The sequence below is a fragment of the Lagopus leucura genome, unplaced genomic scaffold (assembly GCF_019238085.1).
Source record: "Lagopus leucura isolate 7727_CA_CO unplaced genomic scaffold, USGS_WTPT01 Super-Scaffold_100019, whole genome shotgun sequence".
NCBI lineage: Eukaryota > Metazoa > Chordata > Aves > Galliformes > Phasianidae > Lagopus > Lagopus leucura.
In genome coordinates this window covers 296,210-318,946 of record NW_024962273.1, presented here as the reverse complement: position 1 = coordinate 318,946, position 22,737 = coordinate 296,210, and the positions used below count along the sequence as shown (strand labels likewise).

Genomic DNA, 22,737 nt, shown 5'->3' with positions numbered 1-22,737 from the left:
TTGAAGTTTTGCAAGTGAAAAGGATAGAATACAGTGTTTTCCAGTGTGACTCTGTTTTAAACAAAACTGAAGACTTTGTAGGCACCAAGGTCCTTAAACTGACAGCATAAGTAGATACCAAACATTTTAATTGTGGAAGGAAAAAATCCACAAATGCTTAAACGTGTGTCTTTTTGTAGCAGATAATTAATGTTTGCATGAATCACTGATATAAAGAACCATTAAATTCCCACTTTCCTCTAGTAGTTCCACTGAGGAAGACTCCAAAGAAGTAACGTGACTGTGATGAAACTCATTATTTTTCAGAACTAATCCATACCCATTGTTTAACATCAAGAATGCTTTTCTTTTGAAATTTCAGGAACTCCAATTTCAAAGACTTACCAGAGAACTGGAAGTGGAAAGGCAAATTGTGGCTAATCAGCTAGAAAGATGTAGGCTTGGAGCAGAATCACCAAGTATCGCCAGCACAAGGTACAAGTCCCAATGACTTCACTTTCATGTATCCCATAAGTTAAAGGGCCTCTTATGTCCTGTATCCATGTATTTCCACTAACCCACCTCCCATTAATATCTGAAGTACAAAAGCACAGATTTGCTTTTAAGAGTTATGAGACAGTTCAAAAAGACCTAGTCGTTCATTACATAAATGTAAAGCTTTAATTTCTCTTTAAGTATGTTGAAATTTGTTTTTAAGATTCAGCCAAAGAGAAATGCAGTAGACTTGTAAATATTAGCACTAACAGTGCTAGTTCAATGCAGTAATCCTGACAGTTTGTTTTTCCTGAATTAGTTACCTGGTTTCATCCAGCTCTTCTGAAATCCTTCCTCTTGTTCCATTTCCGTTCAGGAAATACCGTGTGTCACGTTCTTGTTAGCGTACTTTTGGCAGTGAGAAACATGCCTAATAATCTAATGTGTGATGGCAGTAACTTTAGCAAAGTGTTTCATATTTCAGCTGTAATGAGTATGCTGATTTATTTACTTCCAATTTCTTAGCAAACTTCATTCTCTTATGAAGCACTTAGACCTCATTTCAAGATACAGCGAGCTTCATTTTGACATATGCATAGCAGATTTGCTCTGAATACTGTAATTTTTTTCTAGATAACTTTGTTTCTGTATTCTTTCAGCAGTAAACTCAGGTATCATTATATAGTGTTTCCTTCTGGGATCATAACAAATATTTCCACAAATCAAATGAAAAGTTATTCCTACAAAACCTTAAGAAAGTGGGCATGATTATTTGCAATAAATAAATAATCCCTTGCACCATCCAACACGGCTGTTTTACTTGATCATAGCACTTAGCTTACGTTTCATTTGACAGTATTGTTCCTGGCATGAAGTTTCTATTTGAGAAACTTCAAAGTACTCAAAAATATTCTTTGGACAAGACTCCAGCTTTATGCCGTTCCTGCTTGTCCATCTTTGCGCTAGTTATTGTTCAGATTTTGTTTTGAAAGCTTAATTTAAAAAAAAAAAAAAAAAAGTTCTTATGGAAGAAAAAATAAAAAGCCTTTGTTGTTAATTAGTTGTGAATGTCAGAAGGTCCAATTTCAGTGAATCTTAATGAGTAGTGTACAAGGGAAAATGTTTTCTGTGTCCCAGTCTAGAGGATTTGGAGAGCAAAGAGCAGTACATAAATATGAGTGAGATGTGTGTGTAGTTTTAAAAATTATGTACAATTACTGATATCTACACAGAGTTCAGTACCATACGGGTATGACTTAGACAGGCCTGAGTAGTGGCCCCAGGTGAACCTCATGAGGTTCAACAAATCCAAGTGCAGGATCTTGCACCTGAGTTGAGACAACAGCCCCTACCAATACAAGCTGGGGAATGCAAGGATTGAGCGCAGCCCTGCCCAAAAGGAGCCGGGGCTGGCGGTGGGTGGAAAGCTAGACATGAGCCAGCACTGTGCCCTCGTGACCCAGGAGGCCAACCCGATCCTGGGCTGCATCAAAAGCAGCGTGGCCAGCAGTCAGGGAGGAGATCCTGCACGCCTGCTCTGCGCTGTGAGACCTCACCTGGAGCACTGCATCCAGATGTGGAGTCCTCAGTACAGGAGAGACATGGAGCTGTTGGAGAGCGTCCAGAGCCGGGCCACAAAAATCCCTACGAGGACAGCCTGAGAGCTGGGGCTGTTCAGCACGGAGAAAGGAAGGCTCTGAGGTGAGCTGAGAGCAGCCTGCAGTACCTAGAGGGCTGCAACAAGGAAGGGGGCAGACTCTTCAACAGGGTCTGCTGTGACAGGACAAGGGGAAATGGCTTCAAACGAAAGGAGGGAGACTGGGATTGGATACAAAGAAGACGTTTTTTACAATAAGTGCACTGAGGCCTTGGCACAGATTGCCCGGAGAGGTGGTGGGTGCCCCATCCCTGCAGACATTCAAAGTCAGGCTGGGCCAGGCTCTGAGCTCCCGATCCACCTGTGGGCATCCCTGTTCAGTGTATTCAGTGCAAGGGAGTTGGGCTACACGTCCTTCAGGGTCCCTTCTGACTCAAGCAATTCTATGATCTATACCTCTGTCGCTTACCACGATGGTTGTTATGGTTTGGTATACAATCATTAGTTCTTAGTTCCTTTCTTTATAGCTAAGCTATATCTACTTATATGAAAAAGTTGATAAGAATTTAGGGGGAGAAAATGTTAGTGCATAAATTGGTTTATTATATACTTTTGTGTGAGTGCACTTGAGTGTCTAGATAAGCTCTGCATGCACTTGTTTTCAGGTCCATAAAATATTATTAATAACTGTAGAAAATATAGGCATTCTAAAATAAAGATGAATTATATTCATATAAAAAAGCATATCTGCATGTTCATATACATATATTTTTGCAAGCACCCTTGTATTCTGACTGCTGTTCTACCTTTTTTAAATTGTCTTATGTCGTCTGAATCTAGTCCCAGAAAGAAAAATTCTATATTTGAATCAGATTCTTCAATTTTTTCATGACCAGCTGCTTCTGATCAATTTAGTGTTCAAAAGAATTAAGGTAAAACAGTAGTTTGGAGGAGTTTCAAAGCAGATGCAAATATAATGGCAAAATTTATATCCTAAAAAAAATATCGGTGTGTTTCCTCAAACTAAGTGATGTAAATATCTTGCTAGCTGACAAGGTGACAAGTAAATACGAAGAGGGCACCTGAGGCATAAGAAAGCTTGGAAACCGAATGCTTAGTTGAAAGAGCAAGTGGGAATGGCTGACAGCCTGCTCGAAGACCCACACTGAATTTGAGCACTTACGCAGCAAAACAATATTCCATCTAGCCGAGAATTTTCCAGCATGCTCTTACCTAAAAATAAATAAATAAGAGGTGTGTATGCTGCCTTGTTTTTACCATTTGTTCGATTTTTCTTGCCCTGAGGAAATCAGTAACGCTTTGTTTCAGAGATAGTGCTTTAATCTTCTTTAATGCGGTTAAAGCGGCTGGGAGCGTTTCATGTCAGACATCCAACTGGAGGCTGCGTTCACCTCAGTTGTGTGGCAGCGTCTCTGATGTTCTTGCTTCTAAACTGGATTCCTGCAACACTATGTTGGCCTGGGGATAGTGCAGCTTGCAAAACAGATGCTGTCCCCCAGTCGTGGGTACTTCTGAGCTCATTTGGTTGTTGCAGCTTGGGCTTTAAGCTGTTCTACACTTCAGTCAAGTCATCCTTCTGAACCAGCTCATCAGCCTGTTGCAGGAGTCCCAGCTCAGTGGAAGTCATTGTAACAGCTGTGGTAATGGGGAAGTATAGCACCACAGGACAGAGCACACTCCATGCAGAAGTAGGCACCATTTGCACATCCATGCCTACAGCCACCCTGCAGGTTGGCACCAGTGATGAGACTGTAAGACCCTGGGAGCTCACCCAGAAGGACTGGTGTTGCAAAAGCACGGTTCGTTCCGTGTTAGTCCTTAAGCAATGTGTTGCTTTATCACATGTGAGCAAAGGGAAGCAAACGGTAGTTTGCAGTTTAGGTTTGTTAGCCTGTTGCCTACCTGCCAGATAGCTACATTCTAGGAGCCAGCCTCACACAGGCACAGCTGACTGTCTCACTCTCTTAAGAGGGGTATGAATGCTGACAGAAGCAACAGATCTGCAGGTACTAAGGAACTGCAGTGTGATGGGTAGAGAAGCAAGAATTAGATCATCTGCAGCCCTGAATTAAAAAATGTTTTTATTTTTGTGTACTTATAGATGACTTGCCTGTTAAAATGATTTCATCTCATATTTGTAAATGGGTATTTTGCTCAGCCTTTATAAGATATTTCATGCCATCCTATATGTTTTACAACATCTTAAGAGACTGAAGGAATACATGGGGATTAGAGTTGCATGTAAGTATTAAACATTTTTAATGCATTATGTGCTACAAAATTGGAGATGACAGAGTGGGAAAAACAATACCAAGTTTCAGTTTTATCATCTTATTTTTTTTGTGTCGTGTTATAACATGCACAGGTTTCTCTGAAGAAGCCACTGGGATGTTCAGCCTCCCATATAATACAGCACTGCAGCTAACTTTCCGTCTGTAGCGTTACTGATTCAGTCGGACTCAGTCCTGGGCTGCCAGGTGTGCTGGAGTACGTGCTGATGCAGGTAGATATCAGTGTGTGTCGAGGGGCAGAAGTCAGACTCTCTTTGTAAAATGCATTGCCTGACCTCTCAGGTGGGACTTTGCTGTGTGACTCTCAGGGTCAATTCCTCTCCCTCTTTTCATGAGTTATCGTGTGTAGCTTTTGAAAGTTGTGTGGTGAAACCAAAAGGCTCATAGTTATTAATTTAATTGTAAAGTATTAGGCTCATTATAGCAGCTTGCCTTGAATGCTTTAAGAAAAAAAGTGCCGTGAAAGGCACACTAGGCCTGGTCATTTAAAGAATCCAAGTCCTTTTGGCAGTGTGCTTAACTCAGAAGCGAACACTTCAAGTACTAAGTAAACTAAATCAATCACGTGTGAGTAACACTGTGCTTACCTGATGTCTTTTGACTTCTGTGAAACAATGTATTTACAGCTATCAGGATGGTTTATGTCTCTGCTTTCTGTACATATAATCCCTTTTTTCCAATACCGATTAAAGCACAGTGCGAGCTCTCTGCAATAGTAGAAAATATTCCAAAGTGATTCAGTAGTTTTGCCCTCTAATTGAACACTGATCATTTTCTGTGAGACTGCATACTGCACTTTCATGCTCAGACGTCGGTTCTCACGCAGTGGCAGGATGCTGTCAGGCAGTCAGCAGAGCAGGTGCTTTCTGCTTGCAGGCAGTGCCCCGTCACGCCGTGCTGGGAGCCTGTGCCCCCCAGGAGCAGCGCTGCTGCCACGCTTCCAGCTGGGCGCCGATCCCCAGCCTGGGGCACTCAGTGGTGTGCAGCAACAGGCGTGTGCTGACAGCATTGCTCACTGCTGAGCACGGCCCTCTGTGCAGATGCTGTGTGCGTGTTGGTACGGCCTTCGTGAAGCCTGACGTGTTTGATGGATCTATTTGAAATTGCCTACATGTATGATTCCCCCGATTTCGTGGCACATTTTGAGCACATTCCTCAGACTTTGTACTTCTCCTTAGGGTATTATAAATCCTCTTTTATCTAGCGGTAGGGTTTCTGTCTTCTATATTACAAATAATTGCATAGGAAAAATAAGAATTTTTTATTTTATAACTCCTTGGTCTGCAATGATATAGTGACATTGTTTTCCAAACATCAGAGTGGACTGTTAGCCTTGTTTGTTCTCCTGTTGGCAAAACAATGTCACCGTGTCCTGCTCTGTCGGTACCAACTGATTACCCTCTGAAATGCCCTTACTTCAGAGCTGTCTCAGGGAATGAACCCATTTTTTCTTATATTCCGTTTCCTAAGTAGAAAGAATAACAAGAATGGAACCATTTGCTTTTGCAACAGCATCAACAATTTTTCAAGATTTTTCATGTTTTCTTTGAAACTTACTTCCAAGTTACTTTTTTGATTGGGCTGACGTACCAGAAATTGCCACTGTCCTTCCCTTCTACTTCTGCAGTTTCTTCCTTGCTACACATAGGACTTCAGGTTTTTAGGTTGTTCTGGGCATGAAAATACAATAATCATGCTTGTAGGCATTTTGTTAGTGGTTAAGGTGGACATAAAACCTCTGTTGTGTATGAGATGGTCAAAAGATTCCTTTCTTTGCCTATAAAATTCAGTTATCCACTTGAATTATTCTTGGGTGTTGAATAAGGTAATATCTTCTCCAGATTTCAGTACTCTACATAGAGGTTCTTAAGCTCTGCAGCTAGAAGAAATCCTGGGACTCTTCTACAGATAATTTTTGTCATTAAAATATCAAGTAACTTATTGTAATCTCACGGATTTTTTTAATTTCTCATGACTAGACACATAACTGTGCCATAGGCTTTGTCAGAGGCTTTGAAATGTGGGAGCAATCTGATAGGCTTGCAGCTCACTGTCTGCTCTGACCGCAGCTTGAGCAGCTTAAAGAGGCAGCCGGTCTTTCCCAAAAGCTGTCTTGGCCTGCTCCTGTCACAGACACTTCAGTGTGTGTTCCTAATTGGGTTCGGGTAACAACTGAAACTCAAATATCCAGCATGTTCAGTATGGTCTGCAGCTCCTTTAAAAGTGGCACTGGAAAAACAGCTGCTTACAGCAGGGCTGGGGGTGTTTTACCATTCGGCAGCAGCCCTGCCAGCAGTCAGTGCCATTCAAGCACCACGTCTGTCAGTCCCAGCTGAGGGGCAGCTCAGTGGCTGGGAAGCTGCTCCATCTCCTTCTGAGGTGGTTCTGAGGATTCGCTCGGCCCTTCCGTGGTGTTCTGTTTCATCTTCTAGTTGAATGGATGTGGTTTCTTGGTTTTTTTAATTACATTTTTTTTTCTTTTCTGATAACTGGAGCAATTCAGGAACTGCATTGTTCTTAGGTTTTCTTAATTCTGTTTTGTTTTCTTTTTCTTCTCTTGAAACTTCGCTTTGATGTTCTGTTTACCCAGAAAAACAGATAACAGGGTAATTTTCTTGTTACAGCTCTGGTGTGGTATGTTTGTTTTCTGCTCACACAGAAGCAGATAAGCATTTTTGGAGGTCTGTCAGAGCTTTGAATGCCCATGAAATGGAGGCATTTTGCTTTTTATACAATTTGATTTCTAATTTTCAAATATGTAAAAATGTGGTTTGCCGATGAGCTGCTCTGCTGATAAATTGAAGAGCAGTGAATTAATATTGACTTGAGCCGCATATGTAAACACCTACTGTGTTCTGCAGTCCTGACTGGGCTGTGAAGCTGGGCTGTTCTCCTGTGAGCAGCCCCCTGCACACCATTTAGCTGAATGAGGTGAGGCTGGCCGAGGCCGCGTCCTGGCTGTGCTCTGTGGCTCCAGCAGGCAGTGCTGTGTGCAGGGCAGGGCTGGTGTGGTCAGCACCAGCTTCACGATTGAACCTGGAATAGCAGCGCCTTCCAGTTGGGGGCCAAGTTTGGGTGCAGTGCTCCAGATAAGGCCTTCTAAATTCCTACCGAGAGCACGAGAGGCTTGCCTTTATCAGCTGAAAACCCTCCCTGCAACTCTTCGTGCCACTTGCTCTTGCCACGCTGCTGGGTTGCACGTGGGACATGAGGTGGCTGTGGTACGGCAGAGTGGGTGCAGTGCTGGCGTGTTGGTGAAGGCAAGAAGGTGCCGATAGAAAAGCTGGAGCTGAAAAACCATCTTGAAAGTGTATCCTTAGTTCAAATGTTACTGAGAACTTGTGCTTTCAACAAAAGAATCAAAAATACAGAATCTCATTACGCTTATTTTGATGATTACTCGTTACTAGTAACGTTTATTATGGTATATAGATTTCAACATATACTTTTTTTTTCATCTGCCTCTACCAGGAATTTAGTTACACACAGCTTTAAACCTTCACACTACTTGTGAGTGTGCTCCTGATGTAGATATTTAACATGGCAGATGAAGGACAGCTAGAGCATTCTGTGTGAACAGACACGAAGTGTTGACTGGCAGCTCTGGCCAGGCAGTAGGCTTACAGCCCTGTAAATAAAGCACTTCCCCTGGGCATCAGCAGGTGGGATAGCACAGCTCACATCGACACAGTGCTGAACTTTGGGGAAGGTAGTTGTTGGTTGTGTAAGTTATCCTCATTATGCCCACAGGATGATATTTGTATGAATCTGTTCCTTATCCCTATTGGCACAGAGTTGGATTTGTTCATCTTTGTGTTTAGTGATTCTGACACTGGACCTGAGTTCTGGAGCTCCTAACTGCACGTTCAGCACTTCCATTCACAACAGCATCGTCTCCAGAGAATGTTCTTTGTTTTTATAGTGCAAAGTACTTATCCAGTATTGTTGAAGTTGCTGTGCTCAAGTATTGTTTATAATTGGTAGCTTTGGTAGAAAAGTACAACAAATAATGCAGAAATAGATGCATCTTATCCAACAGCCCAGTTGCCTGCTCATACATAGACATCATGAAGTCTGATGGAGGTGCTCATATTTTCTTCTAAACAGTTTTTTGTTTGGAAAATACTACCTTGCAATCGTTGCAAAATGGTGTAACACCCGAAGTTTGATAATCAATATGTAGAGTGAGGGAGCAACGTTTTTTATTTAAAAAGAAAAAAGTATCCAATGGATGAATTTAGCATTTGTCTGTAAAAATAGTCGTGCATTGATACTATATCAGCATGTGAGAGAGTGCTTTTGTAGAAGAATCAAAGTGATTAAGATAGTTCTCTGTAAAATAATTATTTGTAAAATACAAGTAGAGATTTACACAGTTGATAAACACCTGCTGGATCCTGGAAGCAGTTGTTTCCCAAGGCAGGTTCCACCTAAACCGCATAAAAATGTGTTATCTGTTTGTACTTGGAGGTAGGCGTGTTGTGGTGTGTCAGATGGCTTTGCTTTTTACCATATGTGAAGGATCAAATTCTCTCTAGGATCTTGGGAAGGAAAACAACAGCTAAATGTGCGGGTTCCATTTCTGCTCATTTATTCAGAATGCATTGCACGTCGATGCAGACTGCTCTGGAGTTGTGATTCCTGAGCTTCTGTGCTGGGCTCTGCCATCAGCAGTGAATGCTCTTTTTGGAAGTTGTTTTACTGCTAATCCAGCACACGATTCTGAACTTCTGCTGTATAGGATTGGTTGCACCATTGGGCCTTAATAAGGCGTACATCACACCCTTAGCTTTGCTCATATGGAAAGGCCAAACTCTTTGGTCATTTGTCAGACAGTGAGTTACAATGGACTTCCTCCCAGTTAGTTCAAAATGAAAGCCAATACCCAGAGGTTTAGTTGCAGTTTTAGTTGTGCTGGTTACTGAAACTTTGTCTGCTGGCTATTGTACAGTTTGGTACACTTGGTTTAGAAAGAAAGAAAGAAATCCTGACTAGAAATGTGGTTCTGTTAGTGATAACTTTTTTTCTTTCCGCAGCTCTACTGAGAAGTCATTTCCTTGGAGATCACCAGGTATTATCTTCTATGCGTACGTTTTGCCTTATGCCACAAACCCTTTATTTCCTTGGCATTTATTGCTTGTTTTGATGTGCTCTGAACATTAGCAGTAATGCTGTGTGTCTTTTCCAGATATGTTTTCTAAAGCAGCGTTAATATATTTTTTCACACATGGGCTTTTTTGTTCCTTTGTTATTACAAAAGCTTATTTAGCTTAAGTAAGGGTGGTTGCAGCTGCTTTTCTTGCATCTTTTTGTGCCTTTGTGATTTTTGTGTTGTATGATACTAACAGAAACTTTACACGTTTGGTGTCCTTCACAATAAACTCAAAAATAATTTTGAGTCTTCCCCATAGTCCTTAAGGACCATGAGAACAATGTGTGTGCTTTAAGCCTGAAGTCTGTTTTTCCTTCGTATGGCTATTCTTACTTAACCTACATCCTCCAATGAGCAGAGGTTTCTCTGAGAGTTCTTTTTCTGTTTCTGTATCTCAGGATATCTCAAACTCTCTTTCCAAAATATGAAAAATTACTCTTATGGTTCTTCTGAGTCTACTATTAAGTATATTGCATGGAAGTGGATAGGACTGTAGATTTCAAGTGACATCCAAGTGTATAATCTGAAGGAACTGTCAGAACCATCCGATCTGATCCGCACAGATCAGGGCAGTATTTAATGATTGAAGAGTCAACCTTCGACCAGCTGGTGGTTTCTTTAGAGTGATGAACGTATCTGCAGAAATCAGCATTGTCAACACCATAGAGCAGGACCAGAATAGGACCTTGGCTCCCTGCAAACTGCTTTTTGCATTGGACACTGTTTTCCTAACTCAGTTGTAAATTCTTGAAAGAGTGTCATGTTAAGCAAAACTGGTTGAATATAATAAAAATGCAAATGCAATTGTAGATAGCTTGTTACTAACTAAAGATGTATTAATGCTGTGCAGAGCCCTGTATAAAGATGCATGCAGTTTTAAGAACTATCCAATACTTTGCATCACGACACACCATAAAAAATAATGCACCGTAATTGTCTGCTTGCTCACTCAAATGTATTGACCATTATCCATATTCATGGTAAATCCATCTCTTGAACCATCTTCTTTCCCTTTTTATTGTTTGTTTTGTTTATAGATACTAAGTTCTTAAACCTTGTGTGTAATTCTATTTGCACAGTTTCAGTTGCCATCATGGTATCACCTCTGCTGACATGAGGTATATTAGCTTTTTTATTTTCAATCTAATGTCACAGCCTACTTCCCATGGCATTCAAATTTTGCTAATCAGGGTGGTGCTTTGGGGGTATTTTTCTAACACTATTTTGAAACAGAAATGACATTAGCTGGACACTTTGTTTGATTTTTTTTTCCAAGTAATTGAGTTACTTTGGTGTGTTGTTTGTTTTCTAACTTAAATTCTGAACATTATTTGCATGGCTTTATGTTCTGTTATTTCCCTTGGCTCTCTAATGTTCCAGTGGCAGTTCACCACTGGTAAAGGTATATTCTGACACGCCTCAGCCTCTGTTTTACAGACTTATCCATTCACATTCCATTCCTCATTTCCTCCTCAGTTGTCCCTACGACTTACTTGGCTGTTGCTTTTTCTCCTCGTCTTTCCATTAGTTTGTTTCCTTCATCTCTCCGCCCCTATTTTTATCTTATCCTGTCACTCTCTCCTCCCGATTGCTGTTTCTTTTCCTTAGAAATCCCCTGCTCTGAGGTCACTTTGCATTTGGCAAAATGGCAGAACTTAAGAGAGGGGAAGTCCGAGAAGTCAAGGAATGCCTTGGAATGTCTTCTTGTTTTAGAACAGGGTTTGTGTTCAAGCTGTAACAGTTAACAAATACACAAGCTTTAACTTAAGAGCTTGTGCTTCTGCTTGAATAGTGCACGTGTATTGCCCAGCGAGATGTATGTTGTGTATATCTGGGTGAATCTAAGGCTGTTCTGCAGTAATGGCCCAGAAGTGGGCATGTTTGAAAAAAAGGCATTTTTTGCTTGGAACTTTAACTGACAATGGGAATTTTATTTACTGTTCGTGTATACGTGGTGAGTGTAGCATGATGGTTAGTTTTACTTACTTACGAGTTCACTTTGGAGCTTTACCTTAAAGAAATATCACTCAGCGATGTCTTACTGACTGTGATCTGAAAAATACTGGCATCAGAGGTGAAGGACGGGGCTGCCTGCAGTCAGCTTATCTGACTTGCAGACGGCAGTTTAAGTCAAAAGACATCAGCAGCGTGTGGTGCAACCTTACCTGAATGCATCAGTAGAAATGTACAGAAATTTTAACAGAAATGTAGCATGACATTGTTTTGCAGATGCTTATAAAAAGAATATTAGATCAGCAGCCATTTATAAAAAGGCTATTATTTTATTCAGGGCATTCTCCTCATGATTGATAGTAGCAGCGAGAGAGAGAGAAAGACAAGCCCTTTTATTGTGCTTTCTTGCATTTGTTAGGGAGCTTAAACAATCTTCATTATTTAGCCTTGTGAAAGCATTTGCTTGGTGGCAAATGTGTGATAGAAGTGAGGTTTTGGTTTGGATCTCTGTTTTAGGAACAGCTGTGCAGCGCTGCACAATTGAACGTTATTCTTCGGATGTGTTTCTCCCCAGATCAGTTATTTGTCAGCTTGGAATAGATTTCATAATGATGTGACAGGCAGGAGGCAGCACAACAGGGCCTTGCATTACTTAAATAAAAAAGGTCAAAAGTTAAAATGTTCAAGTTAAAAATAATTGTAAATTGTAATTTAACTGCCCCTGTCCCTGCAGCCTTTTAGTTTAAAGAGCACGTGTAATACCCACTTCTGTCTGTCAGCACTGAGTTACTTCAGCATTGGTTTTCTGTATCATATCCAGAGATACTTGTGATGAAATTAATGCAAGTGTAGTAACACTTCTTAAATCTTAATTAGATTTGGTCTATTATACTCCCATTACAGTGAATTGATTTAGCATCAAGTACAGTAGAGGGCTTGGCCTAAGAACGTTCTGCTCCCCGGTAACTGTGCTGGCTGCATGTCATCTGTAAGGTGTGTTGTCTTTATGTCTTAAATCTGGTGTTTGAACAGTGTTCAAGCATTCCTCATAATAATAATTAGTAACATTTTTAGTATGGAAATCTCTTTACTGCACAAACAGCACGTGGTGTGCAGCTATTGGTAAAAATCAGGTAAGTGTATTTCTGCTTTGGCTTGTCAGAGCCAGGAGCGTCCCTTCCTCTTGGAATTCCCTTTCACGGTGTACTGCAATAACAGCTGGAATAAAGAGTTTTTAATAGCCCATCTGTTGTTTTTTGTGATTTTTTTTTTTTTTTCCTGTGACTACTGACAAATTTTATATCAGAGCCATTATTTGTCAATGTTAGACCTTTCTTTAGCCCCTGCATGGAGTTTTTCAGCCCTCTTTCATGTTTTCTTCCTCAGCCATTCTCAGCACAGGTCTGCTGTCAGTCTGTGCTGGTTTTTACCCTGCTGGGAGGTCTGGTTTCCAGGAGTGCTCCGCAGGCGTCGCAAACGACTCACAGCTTTAACGTGAAGCATTCACAGCAGTTGTTAAACCATTGCTTCCCAGCATGTGATTTTTGGGTTTCCCATCCAGGTGCATTCACAAATTCCTGCAGCACAAATGTACATCTCTGGTGATAACTTTAAATGCAATCCACATTCCCTACTGCATCTCTGACACCTGTTCTTATCAGTATAAGTGTGACATGGCAGTTGAACGACAGCTGAGTATTTTTGTCAAAATAATTTTGATTCAGTTTTCTGTTTGGTGCCCTCATCTTTGTCCTTGATTTCTGACTGTTCAGATTTCTCCTTTCTTCATAACACTGCTGTGATGTTTTCTTTGCTTTCTCTTACATATGATGAGCCTTCCCTTTGCTACAAAGTTCTGCTAATATTCTAAGAACTGATGTTACCTTAAGAGTCATTAAAAATAAGCACTTGGATAGCAATATATTAAATAAAGCATTCATAAAATTTGCAACAGCTTGTTGATGATACACAAGTAGGGATGGAGTTCAACTCAACCTTTTATTTATTCAGATCTTGAGACAGTAGGTGTAGACCAGTAACTACTATTCTGTGCTCTGCAGTACAGTTCCATAAAGTTTCTACTCTGCAAAGTACATTTACTAGGTAACCAATCACACTTTTTTATTAATGTATGTTGCAAAGTGTTTTTAAAAATTGGGAACTGTAGAACTACCTCAGAACTACAGGAAATAAGATTCCCAGACCTGAGTATGGTAACTTCTTTCCTTTAGTTTGGTAGACAGTAACTGCTGCCTACTAGTAGGCTGCCTTTATGTTGGAAGTTCATCAGTAGTGTTTGAGAATTATTATTGAGTTTGCAGGAGTTCTGCATGTGAAGTACTACATTCCTCTTCTTAATTTATTCTTTCAGATCCAGCAGCCACCAGTGCAAACAAACCCCTCGTATCAGAGGGAGTTCATACCAATGCCTATCACATTAGGACAGAGCCAATACAAGGGAACCTCTACTCACCGGAACAGACATCTCTCCATGAAAGTGAGGGTCTGTTGTTTGCATTTTCAGTATTACAGTACATTTATTTCTGTATTGACTGCGTTAAAATACAATACAGTTATGAATGTAGCAAAGAGCAAAGTTCTGAAATACTTTGTTTTCCTACTGTTATGCAGTTCTTGTATTCTTATGCTGGCTTCATATCTCCAGGATCTGTAGGTAACTCAAGAAGTTCAACACAAATGAATTCTTATTCTGATAGTGGTTACCAAGAAGTAAGCAGCTTTCATAACAGCCAAAACTTGAACAAACCAGAAAACAGACAGCAGCATTCCCTTATTGGAACTGCTACTAACCACTTGGTGAGAAGCTCACGAGCTGAAGGGCAGACTCTAGTCCAGGTATGCTCAAAACAGTCCACTTTCTATCTATCTGTATGCTGCCTTTAGCACACTTCTAAAGACACTCAATGTATAGCTGGACTTATGCTTTCTGTGGGATGTAATTAACATTATGTTAAATTCTGTTATTTTAACTAACACCTGCACTGGTTAGAAAGTGGAAATGACTTACAGCTGAAGTTGAATAAATCTTGAGGTCTCCTGAGTGCAGAGCATGCTGCTAATACATAAATTCCAGGAAAGCATCTCTCAAAATTCTTTCAGTTGTGACGTTTGGGAAAACCTCAAGATTTTGCCCACATGTGAACACGGTGCTTAAAGAAAGATGGTGTTGGTGTTCCTGTGCCTCCTTCCTTTTCTAGCCTTCTCCGCTTTCTTTTTCATTAGTCAGAATGTTTTTAGTTGGAAAAGCTTTATTACCTTATTCTAGAATTCTTTGCAATGCTGTTCCTCAATTTCCAGAGTTAATTATTGAAGTAGTAAGAAAGCGTGTTAACATAGAAAGCCAAGTAAGAACGAGGAATGGAGCACTTCTGAAATGGCCATTTCAGATATGAAATTCTGGCTATAAAAGACTGTTTTGTAGGGAATCTTGAAGGGATGATGTTTAGAGTAGCAGTTATTCTTCAGCAGCAAAATGTATTGATAAATTGCTTATATTTCATGTTGGTTTCTGCCTTATGGGAGAAAATTATCTACTGCATGGCCTACATGGTAATACTGATAAATGTTTTGATTTTGTTTTTGAACAGCCTTCAGCAAACGTCACTACCAACCGAGCCATGAGACGCGTCAGTTCAGTCCCGTCCAGAGCACAGTCTCCCTCTTACGTGGTCAGCACAGGTGTCTCCCCTTCCAGGGGGTCTCTGCGAACATCTCTGGGTAGTGGGTATGGCTCTCCATCAGTTGCTGAGCAAAGATCCCTTGCTTCTCATGCATATTCATCCACTACTCTGCCAGTACAGCGGGCGGCATCCCCGTATGCTGCACAGAGACCTGCTTCCCCAGTGACTGTGCGGCGGATTGGCTCGATCACATCCAGACAGACAGCAAATCCCAACGGTGGGACTTCCCAGTACCAAGCATCAGCTAGAGTTGGCTCTCCACTTGCCCTCGCTGATGTACAAACCAGAGTTGCTTCTCCACCCCAAACGCAGCTGGGATCATCTTCCCCAAAGCGTTCTGGTATGACTGCAGTTCCGCAGCATTTGGGAACAACACTGCAGAGAGCAGTCCATGATATTGAACAGTACGGACAGCAGTACGATATATATGAGAGAATGGTTCCTCCACGTCCAGATAGCCTTACAGGTTAGTAAAAAAAAAAGGTAAAGACACAGATTAAGTCTTGTTGCAAGCCTAAAACAAAATTAAACAGACAAATGTTGTAGCAGTAGGACACGACTGTGGTGCATTTTGTAAATGCTGATGTCAAACACTGTGTATCAGTACAAGAAGCTCAAAGCAAATACCATCTTTCTCTCTGGTTTAGCGATCAAGCTAGCAGTGCGCTGCATTAAGTCGCATGCTCTAAGATGTATGTGGCTAAGTGAAAGTCTAAGTCTTCCAAACAGAAGCATTGTAGTATTTTTGAAGATGAAGTACATTTATGTGTATGTGCAAGGTCTGCACACAATAGAAGATGTTATGCTGGGACTAGTTTCATGTATAGGTCTTTCTTAAAATAGGTAACAGTGCCATTGAGTTTTAGTCTCTCTTTTTTTTCCTAGTAATTCTGTTCTCTCAAAGTATTCAACTTAAATATAGGGTAATATGGTCTTAAAACAAAGCCTTAAACACAGACTCTATTAATCAGAGAGGCAGGTCCTGTTGAGATGCAGTTACTGTGTGCTTTAAGTTCTTTCTGTTTGCTGTTTTTGTCTGACCTTCATCCAAAGGAGCACAAACAGGTGTGATCTTGCAGTTAGGACTGTATGCTTTTCGGAGCAATGACTGTAACATCTGTTTTCTTTTAAACTATTGTATTTCAGGCAATCCCAAAATATTTCCCAGCAAATAGAATAAGGTGTCTTGTCTCTGACCTCCATTTGCAAGGCTTAATGATCTACCAATTTGCTATGGACAAAAACTGAAATGGACACGAAGGCAATTCAGTAGTTAAAGGGGACACAGTCCAGTGGACCACATAGTTTGACAGAACAGTAAATCTGTACTCTTAAAGTACTGTTAAGGTACTTTGCAAATATCAGTGCTTCAGATTCTCTTCTCTAAACAGGTGAATTAATATATCCTCTTAAAAGAGATGAAAAGACTTACTGGGTTAAATCTGATTCAGAAACAGGTTTTGAATTCAGAGCATTTGCAGTATTAGGGAAATAATTAGCAACTGCTGTAGTCATGCTTAGCAATTCATTTTGTAGCCATTTTTACTATAAACTTTCTAGGAAACTTGCAGAATTATTACTAACCTGTGCTTAATCCAAAAGTGAGAAAAACCTTACCTTTCCTCCTATAAAGTAGTTCTCATGTTTCTTTAGGGGAGCAATTTAATACTGAAATCTTTATTGGGCCCAGGGGAAAGGTTGGTACTGATGCAGCTGTGCTTTTAGTACTGTCCAGAGCTCTTCCCTGCTACATAAGCTGGATGAGAGGTTGACTCTGGCAGTGGTGCAGCGATAGCAGTAATAAGCCCACTGCTGAGGAAATTACTTTAAACACAGCAGAGGTAAAATAAACAGAACTCAAGGTAGCCAGCTAAAAGGAAGGTGAAAAACGAGCAACTCCTACAGTTCCAAAGCACAGGATATAGAAACACAAAATCATCTAGGTTGAGAAAGACCTTCAAGATCACCAAGTTTAACCATCAGCTTGACCCGTTGTGCCTGGACAGATTCACCGTGCTCAGTTTGTGAACTGTGTGTGCTGACTTGGCTTTCACTCAGACTTTAGCTGTAAATGCTACAGTAAAAAGTTGAGTTGGAAAACTTAAAGTTGTCAGTATTTTATTGAGGGAATGCTGACTTGTCAATGAATGTTTTGATATGCATCATTTAACAGTGGAAAGAAGTTTAAGGCGGAAATGTTGTGTTAGAGTTATCTAACTTGTGTAGCTATAATGCAATTTTTTCTTGGCTAAAGTAAGAAAGATACAATCATCTTTATTTTTAATCAGTGTGGGCTGTGCACACATTTACCTCTTCTTGGTTTCAGGCCTGAGGAGTTCGTATGCTAGTCAACACAGTCAACTAGGACAGGAATTACGATCAGCTGTATCTCCTGACTTGCACATCACCCCTATCTATGAAGGCAGAACTTACTACAGTCCCGTGTACCGCAGTCCAAATCATGGAACAATTGAGCTCCACCAAGGATCCCAGTCAGCACTGTATCGAACAGGGTCAGGTAGGTAAAGGGCTTACCGGAGCTGTGCTTGATTTACACAGTGGAGCTTTTCTGGGGCCTGTGGCATATGGGAGATAGGTAGCTTTGATTTCAAAGGAGAAACTATATGGCATAAACCAGAGTGGGTAGAAAATAGGTTGGAGGTACTTAAATGACCAGCAGGAATTTAAAGTTTTTATGATGTTTGCAGGAAATACTTTGGGCTGTATGTCAGTGTCAGGTTAGGATCAGAATATGTTCTTCGATGACGTGCACTCAGGTACATTCAAGCAGAGTATTTCATGATGTAAACATTTTATTGCTTGCTCTTTCATTCTCTGTGCATCATTCACATACCAGCTGAGCATGTTCGTTTTTCCTTTTTAAATTCACCAGGGCAGTAAAATAACTTGCACAACTAAATTATCTACCATGTCTTTCACAGTAAAAATACAGTTTTTCCCTAACATCCTAGCTGAGGATAATGTCAAAATGCTACATCTGAAGATAGCATAGTGAGAATGAAATATTTCTATAGTAATTGGTAGAATTGCTACTGGCAGATTATGAGACGAATAGGCATTATTAGTAGTATCAGAACTGATTCTCTGTAAAGAGAATGGTTGACTAATTTATGTAGTGGAGTAATTTCTAAAGACTCTGGAAACAATAGAGTTATCTAACTGAACTCTCCAGAAATATTTACAGAGAAGTGTCCAATTCATATGTCTTACATCTCTATATCTGAAAACTGCTTCTTAGAGCATTTCATATATACAAAATACAGAGAGCACTGGATACTCAAGGAGGCAATGGCTTTTGCAGTTATCCTCTCTTCCACAGCATACGGTAGATACGCCAGTATTTCCACTAGATATAACTAGCAATTTGAATGCTCTGTTTACTTGTCCACCTGAGATTAGTTACTTTGGAAGAACAGAAGCTATCACAACAGTTCTGCTAAGTCAGGAAGCTACACACATGTTCCTGGCTTTGAAACCATTAGCTTAATACTTTGAAATCATGCCCTCACTAGCTTTTATTCAGGGAAAATGTACAAGTAATTGTGAAAAGTAAAACAGAATGTGAACTACGTAAACTTTTGTTTAATTCTTTTTCCTTTTTCTTTTTAGTACTGTTGGCAAATTGAAGTTACTGTTGGTAATTGAATTTTATTACACACCTTAAAACATTTTGCATCCTAATTTCTCCTTAATGGCACAAGATGCATATCTTTCTTTAAATGCTCAGGCAAGCTGGGGCATAAGCCTGATTCCACCAAAGCTATATTTCTGCAGCCAGCCTCTCTGCCTTCTCTGGGATGTTGAGTAACTGTTCCCTTATAACTGGCGGCAGCTTTCAACGTTGAGCACTATGCACCTTTTTTAGACTGATTTTTTTGCTTACACTTTTAACTTTGTATTGTCTCTTCTCTTCAATAGACATTTGTTACCTGGTTTGTTTTAATACTAATTTTATACTAGGAGTTGGAAATCTGCAAAGATCATCCAGTCAGCGTAGCACACTCACATACCAAAGAAATAATTATGCTCTGAACACAACTGCTACCTATGCGGAACCCTACAGGTCAATGCAGTACCGACTGTCAGAGTCTGGCTATAACAGGCTGCAGCACGCAGCGCCCGCCGACGATGGGACCACACGATCTCCATCCATAGATAGCATTCAAAAAGACCCCAGGCAAGTCCACTTGTGTTTCGAGAACCGAACGTTCTTTATCATAAGATGATATTTACTGTATTTGTGAGAGAAGTCTTCGTATCGTTGCCATAGGGATGGTCACTCTCTGGAGCAGATCGAGGTGGCCCATGCTCTGTGCTTGTCAGTATTGAAGATGCATTTAGGTAACGCCCTGGGCAATGCGCTGCTAATGTTTGGTTAGCCAAAAGCGATCGGGCAGTTGGGCCAGATGACCTCTGAAGGTCCCCTTCAGCTGAATTATTCTTTTCTACTGTTGTTAGGGAGGAATAAATCTCAAAGTAGTTGTTGAGTGACTCAAACCAGATGAGTAACCAAACTTACCTTTTCTGATGAGTGGATTCTGGGGTGATCTGACAGGACAGGCTGCGTTAGCCTTTGAATAGCTATTCAGTACTCTTCTTAGCACATCACTTCCTTGGGGTTTTGAGAATAGAAAAACTTAAATGCTGCTACTTTTTTTCCTTAACCATTCCTTTACAAAAAGAAGAAAATGACCCAACAACAAATGGTAATGGTAATTTTTCATCTGGGAATTGGGCTCAAGTATGCTTAATGACTTCTCCAGGATTTGACTACACAAAACTGCTGCGTTTGATAAAGTTTGATTAAAGTTATTTCAAGTTTAGTATCCCTGATTAACTCAAGTCTTTCAAATTTACTGCATCTGATGATGAAATCTTGAGACTGCACAGCTTTTGTTCAAGTACAGTTGCCTTCAAATAAGAACATTGAACGCTGAGGAAAAGATATTGCGTAAGGATACGCACTTAAGTGGCAACGTTCAGTGCATCTTGCACTATATATTTCAGCTGACAGACATTTATATAAGTTGCAGTGTTTTAGTTGGTATAGTTTTAATATGTATATCTGTGTTGTCAACAACCAAACTAACTCAAGACTACAGAAGACGAAGGGTCCTTTTCCACGAAGAAGACTAGAAGCTGGTGTGGCATAGTTATTCTAATGTAGTTGGTTTTCCTCCTACTCTCAATACTCCAAAACAAAAACAAGTTATTTACAATACTTAAGATACTCTACTAGTTTTACTTAGTAAATAAATGTACATTTGTCACTAATGCCTTTCCTTCAATGTGTTCGTCCAATGAAGGGAGTTTGCTTGGAGAGATCCAGAACTGCCTGAAGTCATTCACATGCTCCAACACCAGTTCCCATCGGTCCAGGCGAATGCAGCCGCCTACCTTCAGCATTTGTGCTTCGGAGACAACAAAGTGAAAACAGAGGTACTGTAGTGAGAGTATTTCTGATCCGGGGGAAGCTATAAACTAAAAGAGCAACTGGAGCTCTGGTCTTTGTTTTCCTTTCTTGTTGCAACACCATATTCTGGAGCTTGTGTGTTTCTGTTTGCGCTAAGTGTACGTTCGTATTGAAGTACACTTGTGTTCAGATGCGTGGAATTGCAGACAAATACACGCACATCTTTCCTGCATAGCAGCTGGAAGTGATGTGGATAAATCTAATGTTGGGTAGTGTCATCTAGCAGAAACATGGAGTACATTTCTTGACACCGGTGTTCATGGAACCCGTTGATGTCTGTAGACAAATTCTAAAGGAATTTGCTTTTTCATTCATATGTGGGTTTTATTTGTTATTTTCATAATAAATATCATGTAAATAAAGTGTTGATGTAAGTTCTGCAAGAAGCTAACCTAGCACAACTCGCTGTGGCTCAGTGGTGATAGTTTCGATCTGCTAAAGATGGCAGTGATCAGAAGATGTAGGCAGGCTCATAGGCAGTCTTGCCATTTTTTAAGAGGTGGGACTGCTTACGTAGGAGTTCTTGGGATGTTATTTATCTGTGTATGTTATTCTGTAAGATCTTGTTTGTTCCCTTTTTATTTTCATTGTTGTAGGACTCGTTTGGGAAATTATAAAATGTCTGCTTTATTTTTTCTCAAAAAAGCACAAACAGAACAGCAACATGACACATTTAAGCACTATGTGAGCGTGATATTAACTTCCCCATTGTATCTGAAGTAGCATCTCAGTTGTTTACCCTACTTAGCACTGCAGCTATTTGGTATCTGGCATGCTTTACTAGCAGGTTGAGTACCAAGTACTGTAGCTGTATGGTACCATTCAGAGAACGTTCCCCTCAAAGCAGAGGCCAGCAGCCAGTATTATTTATGATAGGAAAGAATCATGATTAATTTATTGCCAAGGTCTTAAAGCTTTCTTTGAAGATTGCATCAACTTCGTATTTTTGTTAATTATTTAGATTTATTATTTTATTGTTGTGATGAAGACCAGATAAGTTTTCCAGACTAGACAAATATTAAAAGCATTTGCAAAACAAACTAAATGCCTGCACATGTTTCATGCTGAAACGTGAAGGTAAGCATAAGAGGAAAAAAAAATAATTTAAATTAACTATGAAAATGCTCAGAATTAATAAATTATACTCTGATCTAATGAATATCTGCCTGAATTAGTCTTTTTATAAATGTATTCCATGGTACTCTGTTGGTTCAATAATGTACCATTTTGTGAGTGGCTTTCAGTTGGTTTGTTTTGGTTTTGTTTGTTTGGGGTTTAATTTATGAATGGAGTTGCTGTTCGGAGAAGCAACAGCTGCTACGTTTAAATATATTTAATGACTCAGTAAAACAAAATTCTCAGGAATGGTTTTTTAACTCCAGTTTCATCTTGAATTATATGCACAAAAACTGCATCTCATCCTGGAAAAATGGTGCATCTGTTGTGTCACTTGGAACTCGCATGGGAGTTGTGGATGTGTGTGTAACGGTGTGTCAGCACAACAGCGACTCAAACGTACTAAGAGAGATTAAGCAGGCCCAGAGGAGGGCCACAAAGCTGATCAGAGGGCTGGGGCACCTCTCCTGTAAGCTGGGAGGGGAGAAGGCTCCTGGGGGGACTTCATAGCAGCCTTCCAGTACCTGAAGGGCCTGCAGGGAAGCTGAGGAGGGACTTCTATAAAAGGGGCACCTTTATACAGGGTGGGTAGTTGACAGGACAAGGGGAAATGGTTTTAAACTGGAAGAGAGTAGATTTATTCTAGATATTAGGAAGAAATTCTTCACTGTGAGAATGGTGAGACACAGAACAGGCTGCCCAGTGAGGCTGTGGATGTTCCCTCCCTGGAAGCACTCAAGTCCAGGCTGCACGGGGCTGTGAGCAGCCTGGGCTGGAGGGAGGTGTTCCTGCCTGTAGCAGGAGGTTGGAACGAGATGATCTTACAGGTCCTTCCAACCCAAACTGCTCTGTGATTCTAAGTGGAAATGACAGTTATTTCTTGATTCTGTTCTTCAGCAGCATAAAAATGATTAGCATTAAAAGGAAATAGCACCTTA

The 22,737-nt window shown here is 40.4% G+C and overlaps 1 protein-coding gene across 6 annotated transcripts in view; it reads left to right on the top strand.

Moving 5' to 3' along the window:
- PKP4 (plakophilin 4) overlaps positions 1-22,737 on the top strand; it is a 53,176-nt gene that overhangs the window by 15,047 nt on the left and 15,392 nt on the right. The window contains exons 1-9 of one of the 6 annotated variants that reach the window (XM_042877652.1): positions 457-474; positions 9,420-9,454; positions 10,615-10,653; positions 13,860-13,991; positions 14,154-14,344; positions 15,097-15,655; positions 17,516-17,707; positions 19,171-19,387; positions 20,517-20,649. In XM_042877652.1, coding sequence (XP_042733586.1) covers positions 14,186-14,344; positions 15,097-15,655; positions 17,516-17,707; positions 19,171-19,387; positions 20,517-20,649 — 1,260 coding nt within the window. In that variant the 5' untranslated portion in view covers positions 457-474; positions 9,420-9,454; positions 10,615-10,653; positions 13,860-13,991; positions 14,154-14,185. Of the gene's footprint in view, positions 1-361; positions 475-9,419; positions 9,455-10,614; positions 10,654-13,859; positions 13,992-14,153; positions 14,345-15,096; positions 15,656-17,515; positions 17,708-19,170; positions 19,388-20,516; positions 20,650-22,737 lie in introns of those variants that run through there. The other 5 variants (XM_042877650.1, XM_042877649.1, XM_042877651.1 and 2 more) reach the window with 5 other exon arrangements.